Genomic DNA, 13,005 nt, shown 5'->3' on the forward strand with positions numbered 1-13,005 from the left:
TGTTTACATCAGAGATTCAGCTGAGAATCAGCAGCCAAAATGTTTTGTCCAGATATTTGTCAGTAAGAAATATCTCCACATCAGTTCAGATTTGTGGAAAGTCAGCCTAAAATCCAAGCAGAAGCTGAACTTAAACGTTTGAAGATGTAGTGTGCACCCCATTTATGTAATTTGGTTCAGTTGATGCATTTAAAGGCATTATCAGGTGAAACAAAACTACAAATTATTTCTTTAGTTTTAGTCACTTCTTTATTTATTTTTTTTTACATTTCCTTGAATACACAAATCTGCTTCCGTAACGACTACATAGGCGATAACAGAGGTCTCTCTTGTTTGTTTGTCAGCCCGCCTCATCGCAAAGAGCCAGTGGGTGGTGAGAACGACGCCATGGAGATGGACGAACAGAAAAAGAAGATCGAGGACAACGCTGAGACAACGACTCCGCTCTCTGGGTGCCTGGGGCAGAAGGACCGCGATGCCTTGTTGGCCATGAGGGACCAGGCTCGTTTGGTTTCCACTGCCATACAGCTGCTGACCTCCCCCGAGTCCAACTGCCTGTCCTCCTCCTCCTCTTCTCCTTCGCTTTATCACAAGGTCTGCAGCAATGAGGCAGCAGAGCCGTGCGACCTGGAGAAACCTCAGCCTCACTGCCAGGTACGCGCCCTCGGTTTGGTCTGTTTCTGAAAGTGTCACGTGAAATTTTATTAATCTTTAAATCCATTTCTCAAATTCTTGCGATGATAAAAAATACATTTTAATTATTACATTACCTGATCCCCTCTATCTCCGTCGGTTTTGACAAGCCGTGTGACGAAGGTTGCGCTTTCCGCTCTTCAGATCTCGGAGCTTTCCGATTTGGCGGACCGTCCTCTGGTTGGTGCTCTGACCAGCAGGCTTCAGGCCCTGCACACACAGCTGCAGGCCTTTGTAGAGCAGGTGGACGGCCTGGGTAAACCTCCATCTGGGGGGAGAGATGCTCAGGTGGAAGGGGCGTCCCCTCCAGCGTCGCCCTGCGCTTCCGTCCCCTGCTCTGGAGATGGCCAGGATCAAGAAAACAAAGTCGAGCACAAGGTAAAAATACACGAAGCACAGTCCTCTCCTTCACTCCTTACCACTGTTTTGCTTTGATTCATTGAATTTTTAGATAATTATATTTCTCAAGAATGTTATGTTTTTTTTGTTTTTTTAAGTTTCATTCTTGTTGATCTGTTGTTGTTCTAGTGCCTAAGCATTATTTTGGCCGACATCTCTCTCAGTCCCATTCCACCTTGCTTTCTTTTTGAGTTTCTTTGCACAGAACAAAAATTCATTTACGCGGCATGCTCAGATCTGCGGCAACATCCTGGCCATATCAGCTATTTAATTTTAGTTGCTGTTGATCCAAATTCATAATTTTCAATGCTCATCATGCATAGGCCGGAAAACTGTGGGATGCATTCCGGTCTCTGCAGAGTATTAAGTCAGATTTGAGCTGCTGGCGTAAAAACAAAATAAAACAAAACAAAACCAAACTCTGCATGTCCTCTGCATGCTGTTTTAATGCCTCCTAACATGTGTTTAAGGCTGCTTGGAGCCTCAAATGGAGCCAGTTGCCTGGACATAGAGAGGTTATCAAATATTGATTGTTTATGTCAAGCAATCCCACACCCGATTCACGTCGACTATTGGACTGGACTGTGCAACTGTGTCCATTCGTATTATACTTGAGAGGTCTACCTTTATTTGAGTTTGGCATCGTGAAGTCTTAGTTGGTGGTCCTTGTTTCTTTCGTGTCATGACAACAGGATGATTTGATTGTGGGTCTGCAAACGGAATTTACAAGAAACAGTTAGAGATGTTGAAATATCAAGAACGGATCAGAGGGAACATTTAATAGTTTTTTAATTATTATTTTCTGGCTGGATTTGAAGCCTGTCCAGATGTTTAAAAAACATAAAGGCTAGTTTAAGTTATTTCAGATCTATGTTGCTGTTTTGGTGGGAATTGTTTTATTTAGCTTAAAGTAATGTATTATTGTCAGTGTAAAATTCAATAAATGAGCCAAAAAAGTACAATAAAACTCAGCTGAGATTTTGAATTAACTTTGATTGTTCTGTGTTTACATGACTTTACAGACGGACGTCATTTTTTTCTTAGACTTCACCAATGGGGTAATTTGGTTTGATAAGATGGAATAATCTACTGAAATTTCTAAGTAAAGTTAGATAATGGCATTTAAATTCCAAAGGTTTTCATAGAGCTGATAAACTGATTCAAGAGTTATGCATTGTAAAATTATTTTTCTTTTCTGATCTGGTCCAGTTTATTGGTTTTTAAGAAGGTGTGATTAAATAATCAGTAGATTCAAGTGACGATACTCCATTAGAGGCCAGTTCCAACCCCTCCTATTTCTCCTCCCCTGTCCTCCCTCTCTTGTCCCTCCTTCTGTCTGCATGGGCTCCATATCCGATCGATTTCTGCTCTTGGCTCCCTCCTTCCTCCTCTCCCACCTTTCACACCACCTTTGTTGCCACCGCTCACGCATGCTCATTTCCATTCCTACCTTCATCACCTTGCTTCTCTCTGACGTCTTCTTACACCCCTCACATCTTTTGCTCCAACTTGTCCCTTTTATTGCTTCACGTCACTCGTTTCTCTCTCTTCTTCTGCACCTTATTGCTCCCTCCGCCCTTCGCTCTGACCTTTCATCCTAACTGCCGTACTCCTTCTCTTTCCCTTCCCATTCCTTCTTTTCCTCTCCTTCTCTCCCTCCGTCCCCCTTCGTTTTCGCTCATTCCCATTTTAACCCTGTATTGCCATCTGTTGCACTACTCTGTGTCCTCTTCCATTAAAAACGTTCCCTCCTTGCCCCTCAGCCGTCCATTCTACCCTCCATTGTCCTTTTCTTTCTTTTCTCCTTACTTTCATATTCCTCTTTGACCAAGCTCTTCTTCCTCTACATCCTTTTCTTTGTCTTGTGAGGCCCATAAGTTTTTTCTCCCCTAGTTTTCTTGATGTCTCATTGATGGACACCATTTTGGTTGTATTGTTTTTTCTTATTATTGTCATGTTTTCTGTCACCTTCAATTTTTTTCCCCCTCCTAAAATGTCTCCTCCCTCATTTTTACGTCTTTTCTCTATGATTTTTTTTGTTTCTGTTTTCTTTTTTTTTCTTCTTCTTCTTCTTCATTAACTTGCCCATGCATGCAGCAGCCTGATTATAGGGACCAATCAGATCCAGACGAGAAAGATGACACTTACCAGAGCAGCCAATCCATCAGCAACGACATGCAAAATCGGGCAGCTGGACAAACGGAGCAGGAGAAGGAGACCGATCGTTCCACGGTATGCTCGATCATGAACAACATGACAGCAAACATCTCATACTGGAGACCCAATATGTCCGCCTCAGTGCATCTCTTGGCTGGAAGCCAGCACCATTTTTTAACCAGACAGCAACGGAGGTCACACGAAAAACCTACGAAAGCCAAACAAAACAAAAGAAAGTATGATGCCTTTAAATTCTAGGCACTTGCATGCTTTACATATTTTGTACGTGTCTAGGATTTCTGAGGTGTACTTAATTTTTCAAACATTTATATTTTTACTTTCACAAGACAAGATCATTTATAAACCTAGAACAGAAAGAGGCTGTGCTATAATGTCGCTTTACAATGACTCCACTTTACATTGGGATCCATAAAATACAGTAGCTACATATTCAGGCAGCTATAAATAGACAGCTGTTTGTGTGAGCAGTCATCAGAGTGCTGAAGATTATCGGCCCCATAAACAAAACCGGGCCGACATTAGTTACCCATGTTTATCTGCACGTTGTCGCTGTTTGTACATGTGATTCTGGTGGTGGGCCATGTAGTATTTGCTTGGGCAAGTGACACTGACAATGGTGCAGCACAGCAGGATTGTGGGATGTCTAAGCAGAGAAGCAGGGTGTGTTTGCTTTCTTTACAGTGCTGAAATATAATGCTTTTAAAATTATAGTTTGCAGTCGTAGAACTAAACAGATTTAGTTCTATATCTTCGCATTGGTTTAACGAGTTCAAATCTGACTATGATTTAGAGCTCCATAAGCATTTCATAGAAATAATTGACAACCATGTTAACTAATTATTCAAAGCCTTTTCAGTGCTACGGCAGGAAATGGGTGAGCTAGCTGGAATATTTGGATGAGATGCCGCTCTGTGTCGGACAAACTTTATCAGCACATCTTCACAAGCAAAATAAACAGCTACCACACCGTCCAGCAGTAAGAAGAGTCCGTTGTTTGCTTGACCTTTTTGTGCTGTGCTTCCATGGCAACCGGGGCTTCATGCATCTGCATCTTTATCCACGAGTATGAGGGTGAATAGGTCAGGGGACACCAAAATAAACCGAGAGAGGCAGATAAGTGGAGGGTGATGACAAACAGAGGATGGCAAAAACCCAGAAATTGGTATTTAGTGCTGAGCTTCGAGGTCAAAAAATAAATCTGGTCTGTCCATCTGTTCAACAGGTTTTAGTGTGACAGCACAGATGTATCCTTCCACTCAGATTTCCCCCCTGAAATCTTCAGTTTCAGTTTATGATTGAATGGACGAATATGTCTATTAACTCATATTCTTTTATAGTCATATTCATTAGAATTACTAGATTTGTACTCTATTTCTTCACATAAATGCCTAGTGTGTGAATGAAATTAATATTGTATCAATTAGTTCCTCATTTCTTTTTATATACTGTACTTCTTTGCACCAGAGTCATTTTGTAACAGAAAAAGTAATTTCTCTTTCGAGCGGGAAGTTGCTCTTGGTTGGGGGTGATGGAGGCAGAGAGCCAAGCCCAGGGGAGGGTAAAAGAGGACATTCATGGTACAGTGGAGGGTCGATGGATTACACTCACTCAGCAGCTAAATGAGCCATGGGAGAGTGCATGAGTACAGGTGTAGGAGGTTTGTGAAGACTTACAGTAGACTTGTACAGCTCAGAGTTGATTTAAAGCTGATGAGGCACATCTATTTTCTTTTACCCAAAGGGTCCATTTTTGTCATTTTCTTGTAAATCCTCCTTAGTCACTTCTTCCTCTTCTTCTTCAGCTATTTGCTCTTTCCACATGTTTACTTATTAGTTCCCCTCCATTATAATTGTCATCTCTCATTTCCTTTTCTCTCCACTCTGTCCAGCTCAGTGACCTGCAGGCGCAGCTGTCCACAGAAAAGGAGTCAGCCAGAGGAACTCTGGAGGAGCTGGAGAGAGAAAGGCAGAACCACAAAGGAATCAGCCTGAGACTCTTACAGGTCAGTTTAAAGGAGGAGCAAACAATAATAGTAAGTTTGCCCCAAAAATCTAGTTCTGTTGGGTCAGTGTGTTTGTGCTTGAACTCTTTTTCTGTTTTATTATTTCCAAAGTGAATCTCAACTTTTTCAGGGTTTACTCTCAAGAATGAGCAGAACCTCGGGCAGTTTCTGTGCCTTTCTTTGTTTCTTTCATTTCTTGGTCAGTAACTACAGTTCTTTGCAAAAGTGTTGAACTGTTTACATTTTATCTCATTTTGGGGCTAAGATTAATGTCTCTATAGCCTTTTGCTCTAAATTTAAGCAGCTTGCCTGTTTCCACTGATGTAAATCCTCCCCACAGGATGATTCTGACATCACAATTATATGGTCTTACACAAAAGACAAAAACTTTCATTTTGATGTGAAACAGCTTGTTGTGTCGTCCGCTTTGGCTTGTAGCAAACTGAACACGGGACTTCTGTTGATTTCTTCTGGCTAATCTTCCATATTGACCAGATTTGTGGATTGCTTGACAGCGACAGTGATGCATCAGCCTTGAACTTGACTGACCACGTTCCCCTCTCAGCTCCAGGAGGAGCACCAGAAGGCCTTGCTCCGACGGGACTTCCAGCTGCAGAGCCTGGGCCTGCAGGCTCGACTTCAGCAGAAGCTGTGGGGTCAGGAGAGGACTCTCCTCATTCAAGAGTCCCAGCACCTGAAACAGGCTCTGTTGCTGCTGAGTCTGAAGTTGCGCTGCTTCCTCAAGCAGTGGAGGCTGGGCTGCAAGAAGGATGCAGAGGGGAAAGATGTTTTGGAGGTATGAGTGGATGGAAAGTAGAAACATTACAGCTGCAGTATGTAACTTTTACTTAAAACAATGTTTCTTTAGGTATTTTAAAAAAATTTCAGACAGATAATCTAAGGGGAAAAAATGAGCTCCTCCTTTGATGGTCCTGCTTTCACAAACAGTTCTCTGTCAGAAACAACCAGTCAGAGCCAGGAGGAGGGCCTTAGCGCTGTCAATCACTTTTATATATCTTCTGCTCACATCCTCTCTCTTGCTCTAATATACTCTGATGATGGCAGATAAACAGTTGATCTGGGACAGTATGTTGTTTCTCCACCATTAGCATATTTAGCAACACATGCACGAGCATGATAGCATACAGACTGTCCTCCTGGCTCTGATTGGCTGTTTTTGACAGGGACCGGTACGTTTTTGCAGATGGCAATGGCACTGGGAGGAAGTGGAGAAACTTTTCACCGATTACCTGTCTCACACCATATTGTCATGTTATTAACAAATCTGTAGAAAAAATATGTAAAAATTACATACTGCAGCTTTAAGGCGTTATTTACAATTTTTCCAAGTTGCAAATTCATTGTTTTATCCTGTTTTACAAGAACTGATGGTTTTTGCGTTATTTATTCACGTAATAGATCAAAAATGTTTGCTGTGTTTTTCACAAGATAAACGCAGCAAACTGTCTTGTATACTAAGACAGTATATAAAACACCAGTTCCTAAAAAAAATAGGCTCTAAAACATTTCATTTATTATGTGAGGCTATGAAATGGGAAATATTTTGGATTTTTTTTTGGTTGAGGAACTATTGGAAAGAGGAGTGGAGATGACGCTGCACTTTGATTGGCTCCTTAGATGAACAGCCTGAAGGATTTGTACCTGCTGCTGGAGGAGGAGAGCCAGGCGGATAAGAGAGCCTCTGCAGACGAACAGCCTCTCAGCCCGACCATAAAGGCAAGCAGACCAGCACACACACGCACACACGCGCATACACCCCCACGCACACACACACACACACACACGCACACACACATACAAAAATGCATAGGATATGTAATGACTTATGTTTTGAACAGCTTCTTACATGTTGCTCTGACAGTGACATGTGTGCATGACTGAACACTTACTTGATCTGCCTGTGTTTTGTTACAGTCTAGTGCTGTGAGCAGCACTTTGGCAGACCTAAAGGTTGCTCTGCAGGACCTGAGTGCAGAGTTGAGACAAGAGAGACAAGGCTCCCAGGAACTTACTCAGCAGTTTGCAAAGGCCAAAGCATCTTGGGAAGTGGAGAGAACCGAACTAAAGAGCCTCATCACGCAGGTAGCAGAACAGAGCTGTTGTAGAAATGTCTAAAAAAAAATTCTCTAAGTTTGACAAACACAATTTTTATTTTTTTTTACTGATATCTTGATGAGCAAAGCTTGTGTGAACAGAAAAGAGCAGGAGAGAATCAAATGCAAGAAAGATGGAAGGTTTTCTTGGATTGTTGATGTTCAAGGGGGTTTTACAAGTCATGTTTTAATTTGGTTGCATAAAAAATTTACAATTTTAGAATTTGCACAAGTGTGTACGGCCCCCTGTGAAGCAGTCCAGCTCGACAATTTTGACTGCAGGGCTGAACATTCAGAGCAGATTTTTTTCTTCTTCCAGGAAGTAAAACTATAATTTTGAGCGAGGTCATAAGATGGGATGTAGAAACCTAAAATAAGAAATGTGATTTTTATTGGTGGTACTAAACCAGCTCTACCATATCTCCAAAACACAAACACAGTGACTTTTTGCTGACCTTGGGGTCATGTAGTTTATTTGTCTGTAAAACCTTTTCCAGCTCCTCTACAGGCTTTGGGACAAGGATTTTACTGGCTCCTCCCCCTCTTGATTGTCTTTGTCTCGCTGTCTGTCTCATAGCAGCAGCTGAAGCTGTAATAGTTTTAATTAACAGCCTCTAGGCTAAAACACAGCCTGTGTGTAATGGGGCAGGGGAGGAATGAGAGATAAATTATTGCCGACAGGGAGGCCTATTAAAACAGAGCTAATTGTATGATATCATCTCTTCTTTCCTTTTGTGTATATGTATATTTGCATGGGTGAAAGTAAGGGGGTACGGCAGGGTACTGCGTACCCTAAAAGATTTAGTGGGTGTACGCAGTACCTGCAAGAGAGGGGAGCGGCTGTCTGCTGTAAAAAATGAATGGGTTCACTGTGCAGCTGTGAGTTCACCCACTAATCAGCCGTGACTGATAAGTTTTTCAAGAACAATCTAAAACACGACTTAATCAGTTAATGAATAGCTTTTTTCTCATTTCATATCGTTTCTGAACTCTTCATGCTTTGTTAGAGCAGGGGCGCAACATGTCGATCGCGGAAGGTTTTGAGTCGATCTCGGCATTAGGTGACAAACTGAACGGCGCCAGGAGGCTGAGAGCAGCACGTCCTCCTCTGACTCGCTTAAAACGTTCATAACTTTATTAAAGAACAACAAAAAAATCAACAAAACATGTTCAAATTAATGACCCAACAAAAATAATGATCTCAGTAATTATTGTTTCAATAAGGTGTTGCACAATTCTGTGCATTTCGGTACCATTATCAAAATAGCAGAGCAGGAGTTTAAAATTAACTAATCAACCACCGCTGTGTTCATGAGGCTTATTAATGATAGCAAGATAAATATAAAGCCTGCAAACCTGATATCGTAACGGACTGAATGTTATGTTTTTAACGTAATTTCTGGTAAGCTTGTGGAGCGCAGGAGGTTGCCATGGCAACGGGTGTGCTTTAATGACAGAGAGAGACTGAGAGTAAAAAGGTGCGAGTGGTTTAGAGTTGATCACCTGTTCGGTCTGTTTATCTTTGCTGTGGCTCATCACAGCCGCTATAATTTCTGAATGTTCAAAAAAGGACAAACTTGGACTAATTACCTCGTTCTTTGTGACTATACGTCATTTACAACAAACATCAAACATGGTAAATATTTTTCATTAAGTATTTAACAAACAAATGTCTTCTACCGTGATAATTATGTGAAATTAAATTAATTGTCTAATATAAAAAAATGTTTGGTGCTTTGAGCTGAGTCTGAGAGGCTTTTCCTTTATCAAAGAATTTTGTTTTTTGCCTCTTATTTAGTGGAAATATGATGTTAATGAGATTTTCTCGAAAATGATAACCTTTATAGCTCCACTGTTGAAAATGAGGCTCTAACATTCACAAATGACAGTGAAATAAAATCCAGTCCAACATCTGGTTTGAGGTGATTCCTCTGGAACCTGTTGGAGGAAAAATATCCCAACTTCAGAAGATGAGCTTTAACCTAACAGAGCTCTGTGGTTCCTCCTATCAGTATGAGAGTCAGGGTGAGGAGGCGCCATGTTAGGAAGACAAAGTGGAAGCTGCAGGATCTTCAGAACAAACAGGTCATGATGCTGGGCTACTGATTATACCTCTGTCTGGACATARGATCAATATAACCAGTTTAAAAGCTAAAATAAATGGTTATATTCCAGACATGGAAAACTGGCATGCACTCCATGCCATGATGTTCAGAATTTAGGTCTCATGGCATCTCAAGGTGTCAACATTACAGCCAGTGGGCTGAAAGAAATACAGCTTTATTTTGTAGCAATTCAAGGGCATTCAAATTAATCAGCACAGAAACGCCAACAAAGAAGCAATATATATATAATTATTTTATTTTATTTTATTTTTTTGTCATAGTACCCCCAAGAATTTAAAACTACTTTCACCCCTGTATATATGTTAATGCATATTCTGTCCTGGACATAATCGAAATGAAGTTGCAGGTCACATATGTCGATGTTTTTCTTTAGGAATTGATTATGTGCATTTTCTGCCCCGCCTGTATTTCGTGTTATTGTTTGTTATTGTGTTGGCCTGCGACAGACTGGCGACCTGTCCAGGGTGAACCCCGCCTCTCGCCCGGAACGTCAGCTGGAGATGGGCACCAGCAACTCCCGACCCCACTAAGGGACAAGGGTGTAAAGAAATTGGATGGATGGATGTTTGTTATTGTTTTTTCGGGGGTGTGGCTCTCTCTTCTTTGTGCAGTTTTCACTGCCTTTTAACCTGCCTGTAGGAAGAAATTGCTTCCAATGTCCCTACGATGTCATTTACCTGTAAAAAAAAATGCATATGCCTTCTGTGATTACAAAAAAAAACATCTTTATAAAAAGCCACCTATCACCACATTGTAAGTTAAACATAATTCACTGAAAACTGATGGGAGAAAAAATAATCACATATTATTCATGAATAGAGTAAGTGATCCCACAGTGGAGGATTTTTTCCTTGTTATCGGGGTTCTCTCAGCACACAAACCTAATAACGCTCACAGAGACGCACGCCGACACCGACAGCCGTCGTTAATCATTGGCCCGATCTCGACGACTCAGGCCTCATTCTAGGAAGCCAGATCATTTGTCTCCTGATCGCCAGTCGTAGATGAGAGCCTGAGTTCAGAGAGACGAGACGCTTTTCCCTTCCCTCTTTGGTATTAATTATTAGACGTAAGTTGTAATGTTTGGAGGTTTTACAGTAAATGTTGGAGACTGAAACAAAAATAGTTGCATTATTGTGTAAAGGTTTTAAACCACCTGTCGGATCTTTAAACCGTATGTACGGGACAGAAAAAATACTGATGGGAAAACCGGAGACCGATGGAGACCTCTTTAAAAATTCAAATTGTTGTAATATGTAAAGAAGCGATCGATTGCTTCATCTGTGCAGACCTGAACACGTCTGGCTTTTCCCTGCCATGTGAACTCACTTGGACGTGTCTGTGAGTGGGTGTTGCTCTCATCTAGATGCCACATTTGCAAGTAATCTTTTCTCTGCCAACGATGCAAACTGTAAATTGTGCAGTGTGTGCATGTGTCTGTTTTTTATGTGTGTGTGCATGTGTAGCCATACAACAAACAGCCGACCACATCAGTGCCAAGACTTCCTGGCAACTCGCAGCGGGTCCTCCAGCTGTTGCTTCACTGAACAAGTCAACTCAATTTCAAACACTGTCCTCCCTGTCAAACAGCCTGACAGGAAATTATCTTCACTGTTCGACCTGACAAACAAACCCAGTCAGAGAGCGTACAGATGATCTCAGGATCCCTGAGCGCTTGCAGGACAAATGCAGCTTTCTTCCAACCTGTGAAGGCCTGAGGCCCCCCTTCTGATGCTGCCTTGTATTGTTTAATGCAGGTTAATCGGTCATCCTCGCTGACTGTGGGATTGTTACAAACAGCTCTGTGATGACAAGCTGAGCAGCTGGAAGCTCTTGTTGCTCATTCATCACATCTGTGGCATTAACTTCACTCATGAAGGGAGGAGGACATCTGCTATATTAATTTGAAAATCAAATGCGGTCGCAACATTCTGGTCTGTTTGTTTAATGTGTGATAAAACACAGGCAGCTTAACCAGAAACATGCCTACCAATGTCTCCTTGTGGTTCTGAAAATACATATTTGTTTTGGTTTTATGTCTTTATCACTAGTTTACATCCTTTTTTATACAATATTGGCGTATGGATACATCTGCAGCTAAAAATAATAGTTCTAACATCAACATGGGAAAAGCTCAATCGGTCAAGTTTATTGGCTTTATATCATATTTCAGAAACAAAGCAGTTCAAAGTGATTCACATCATAAAAGCACAGAAATACAAAGTCATCAAAAAACACCATACAGTCAACAATTTAGAAACCAGTAACAAACATTGCATCTTTATGAGTGACATCATCAAAATCATCAATATGCATCAAATATGTTGGTCAACTCTCCATTTATTATGGTTAAGAAGTAACTCTATCCTCAGCCTTTTCTGCTTGACTTGACTATTTTTTTTATTAACTAACTAACTTTGCTAATTATTATGTAATGTAAAGGCCAGACAAGCTATCAGCCTCACAGGATTGTTATGTGCTTTTATCAGACCATTAATTACAGTAATACTGTTGTTCTCTACACACAGTACCTCTGTAATGAGAACATTATCACTGCAAGTTGTTAAATAGGTTCAAAAGGAAAAAAGGCTTTACTAATTCATATTATGAGCAGCCACAGAAAAACAGCACTACTAATATTATAAAGCAAAGGAGAAACATCTGTCCCTGTGTATATTCCTAGAGAATGGAGCGCTATTTCTGCCAACAGTCAATATTTCCCGATCCAGCATGCTCCATAGCAGACAGAGGTCATGAGCTATGATGGATAAAACTTTCCCTTGAAACGTCTGGCTTTCCTGTCGTCTTGCTTTCTCTCATTCTTCTGCAGCCATGATGAATCACAGACGTGTCTGGGGATGTTGTAAAAAATGCTTAACAGCTTCTTAGACCTACATATGTTACTAAATTTTGCAAGTTTTCCTGTATTAAAAAATGACCTATTCATAAAAGTACTTCCCACTTATTGGTAAAGATTCAGACGCTGCCTTCCTTCCTTTCCAGAAGCACTTTACTGTTTTAGATTTGACCTCCATAAATACAGTTATAGTTGCTGAACAGTAAGTATCGAGTTTTGACCCAAACACGTCCGTAAACACTTGGCATCCAGTGAAATAGCCTCCCTCTCAGCACCTCTGCAGTAAACCACGTTGAGTTGTGGGGCTCATTAAGCTGTGTTCGTCATTAATAAGAAATACTGCGCGGCCGTAAGAGTCGGGAGTTGGGCTCGGTCAGAGTGTGCTTCACTGTGACTGGCTGCCTGACAGTTTCATTAGTACCGCACATAGATGCCACCGAGTCGGGCAGCCAGACCGAGGCACAACGAGAGGATTGATGGGTCTGGGAGGTCTGGGTGTGGGCGTGTGGGCATTTGAGTTTTTACGTTTGTGACAGTGCCGATGTGCCGGCACTGTCAGAAGCACAGTGACACAGATGCTGAGAAGAACATGTAAAACCGCTCATAAATATTTAAGGGGATTCCACCTACAGAATC

The 13,005-nt window shown here is 41.4% G+C and overlaps 1 protein-coding gene across 2 annotated transcripts in view; it reads left to right on the plus strand.

Moving 5' to 3' along the window:
- Window positions 1-13,005, plus strand: part of mtcl2 (microtubule crosslinking factor 2) — a 92,890-nt gene that overhangs the window by 65,528 nt on the left and 14,357 nt on the right. The window contains exons 9-15 of one of the 2 annotated variants that reach the window (XM_017305798.1): window positions 345-654; window positions 838-1,071; window positions 3,190-3,324; window positions 5,159-5,272; window positions 5,838-6,068; window positions 6,911-7,009; window positions 7,208-7,375. In XM_017305798.1, coding sequence (XP_017161287.1) covers window positions 345-654; window positions 838-1,071; window positions 3,190-3,324; window positions 5,159-5,272; window positions 5,838-6,068; window positions 6,911-7,009; window positions 7,208-7,375 — 1,291 coding nt within the window. The remainder of the gene's footprint in view (window positions 1-344; window positions 655-837; window positions 1,072-3,189; window positions 3,325-5,158; window positions 5,273-5,837; window positions 6,069-6,910; window positions 7,010-7,207; window positions 7,376-13,005) is intronic. The other variant, XM_017305799.1, reaches the window with a different exon arrangement.

The sequence above is a fragment of the Poecilia reticulata genome, linkage group LG7 (genome assembly GCF_000633615.1).
Source record: "Poecilia reticulata strain Guanapo linkage group LG7, Guppy_female_1.0+MT, whole genome shotgun sequence".
NCBI classification, from domain to species: domain Eukaryota; kingdom Metazoa; phylum Chordata; class Actinopteri; order Cyprinodontiformes; family Poeciliidae; genus Poecilia; species Poecilia reticulata.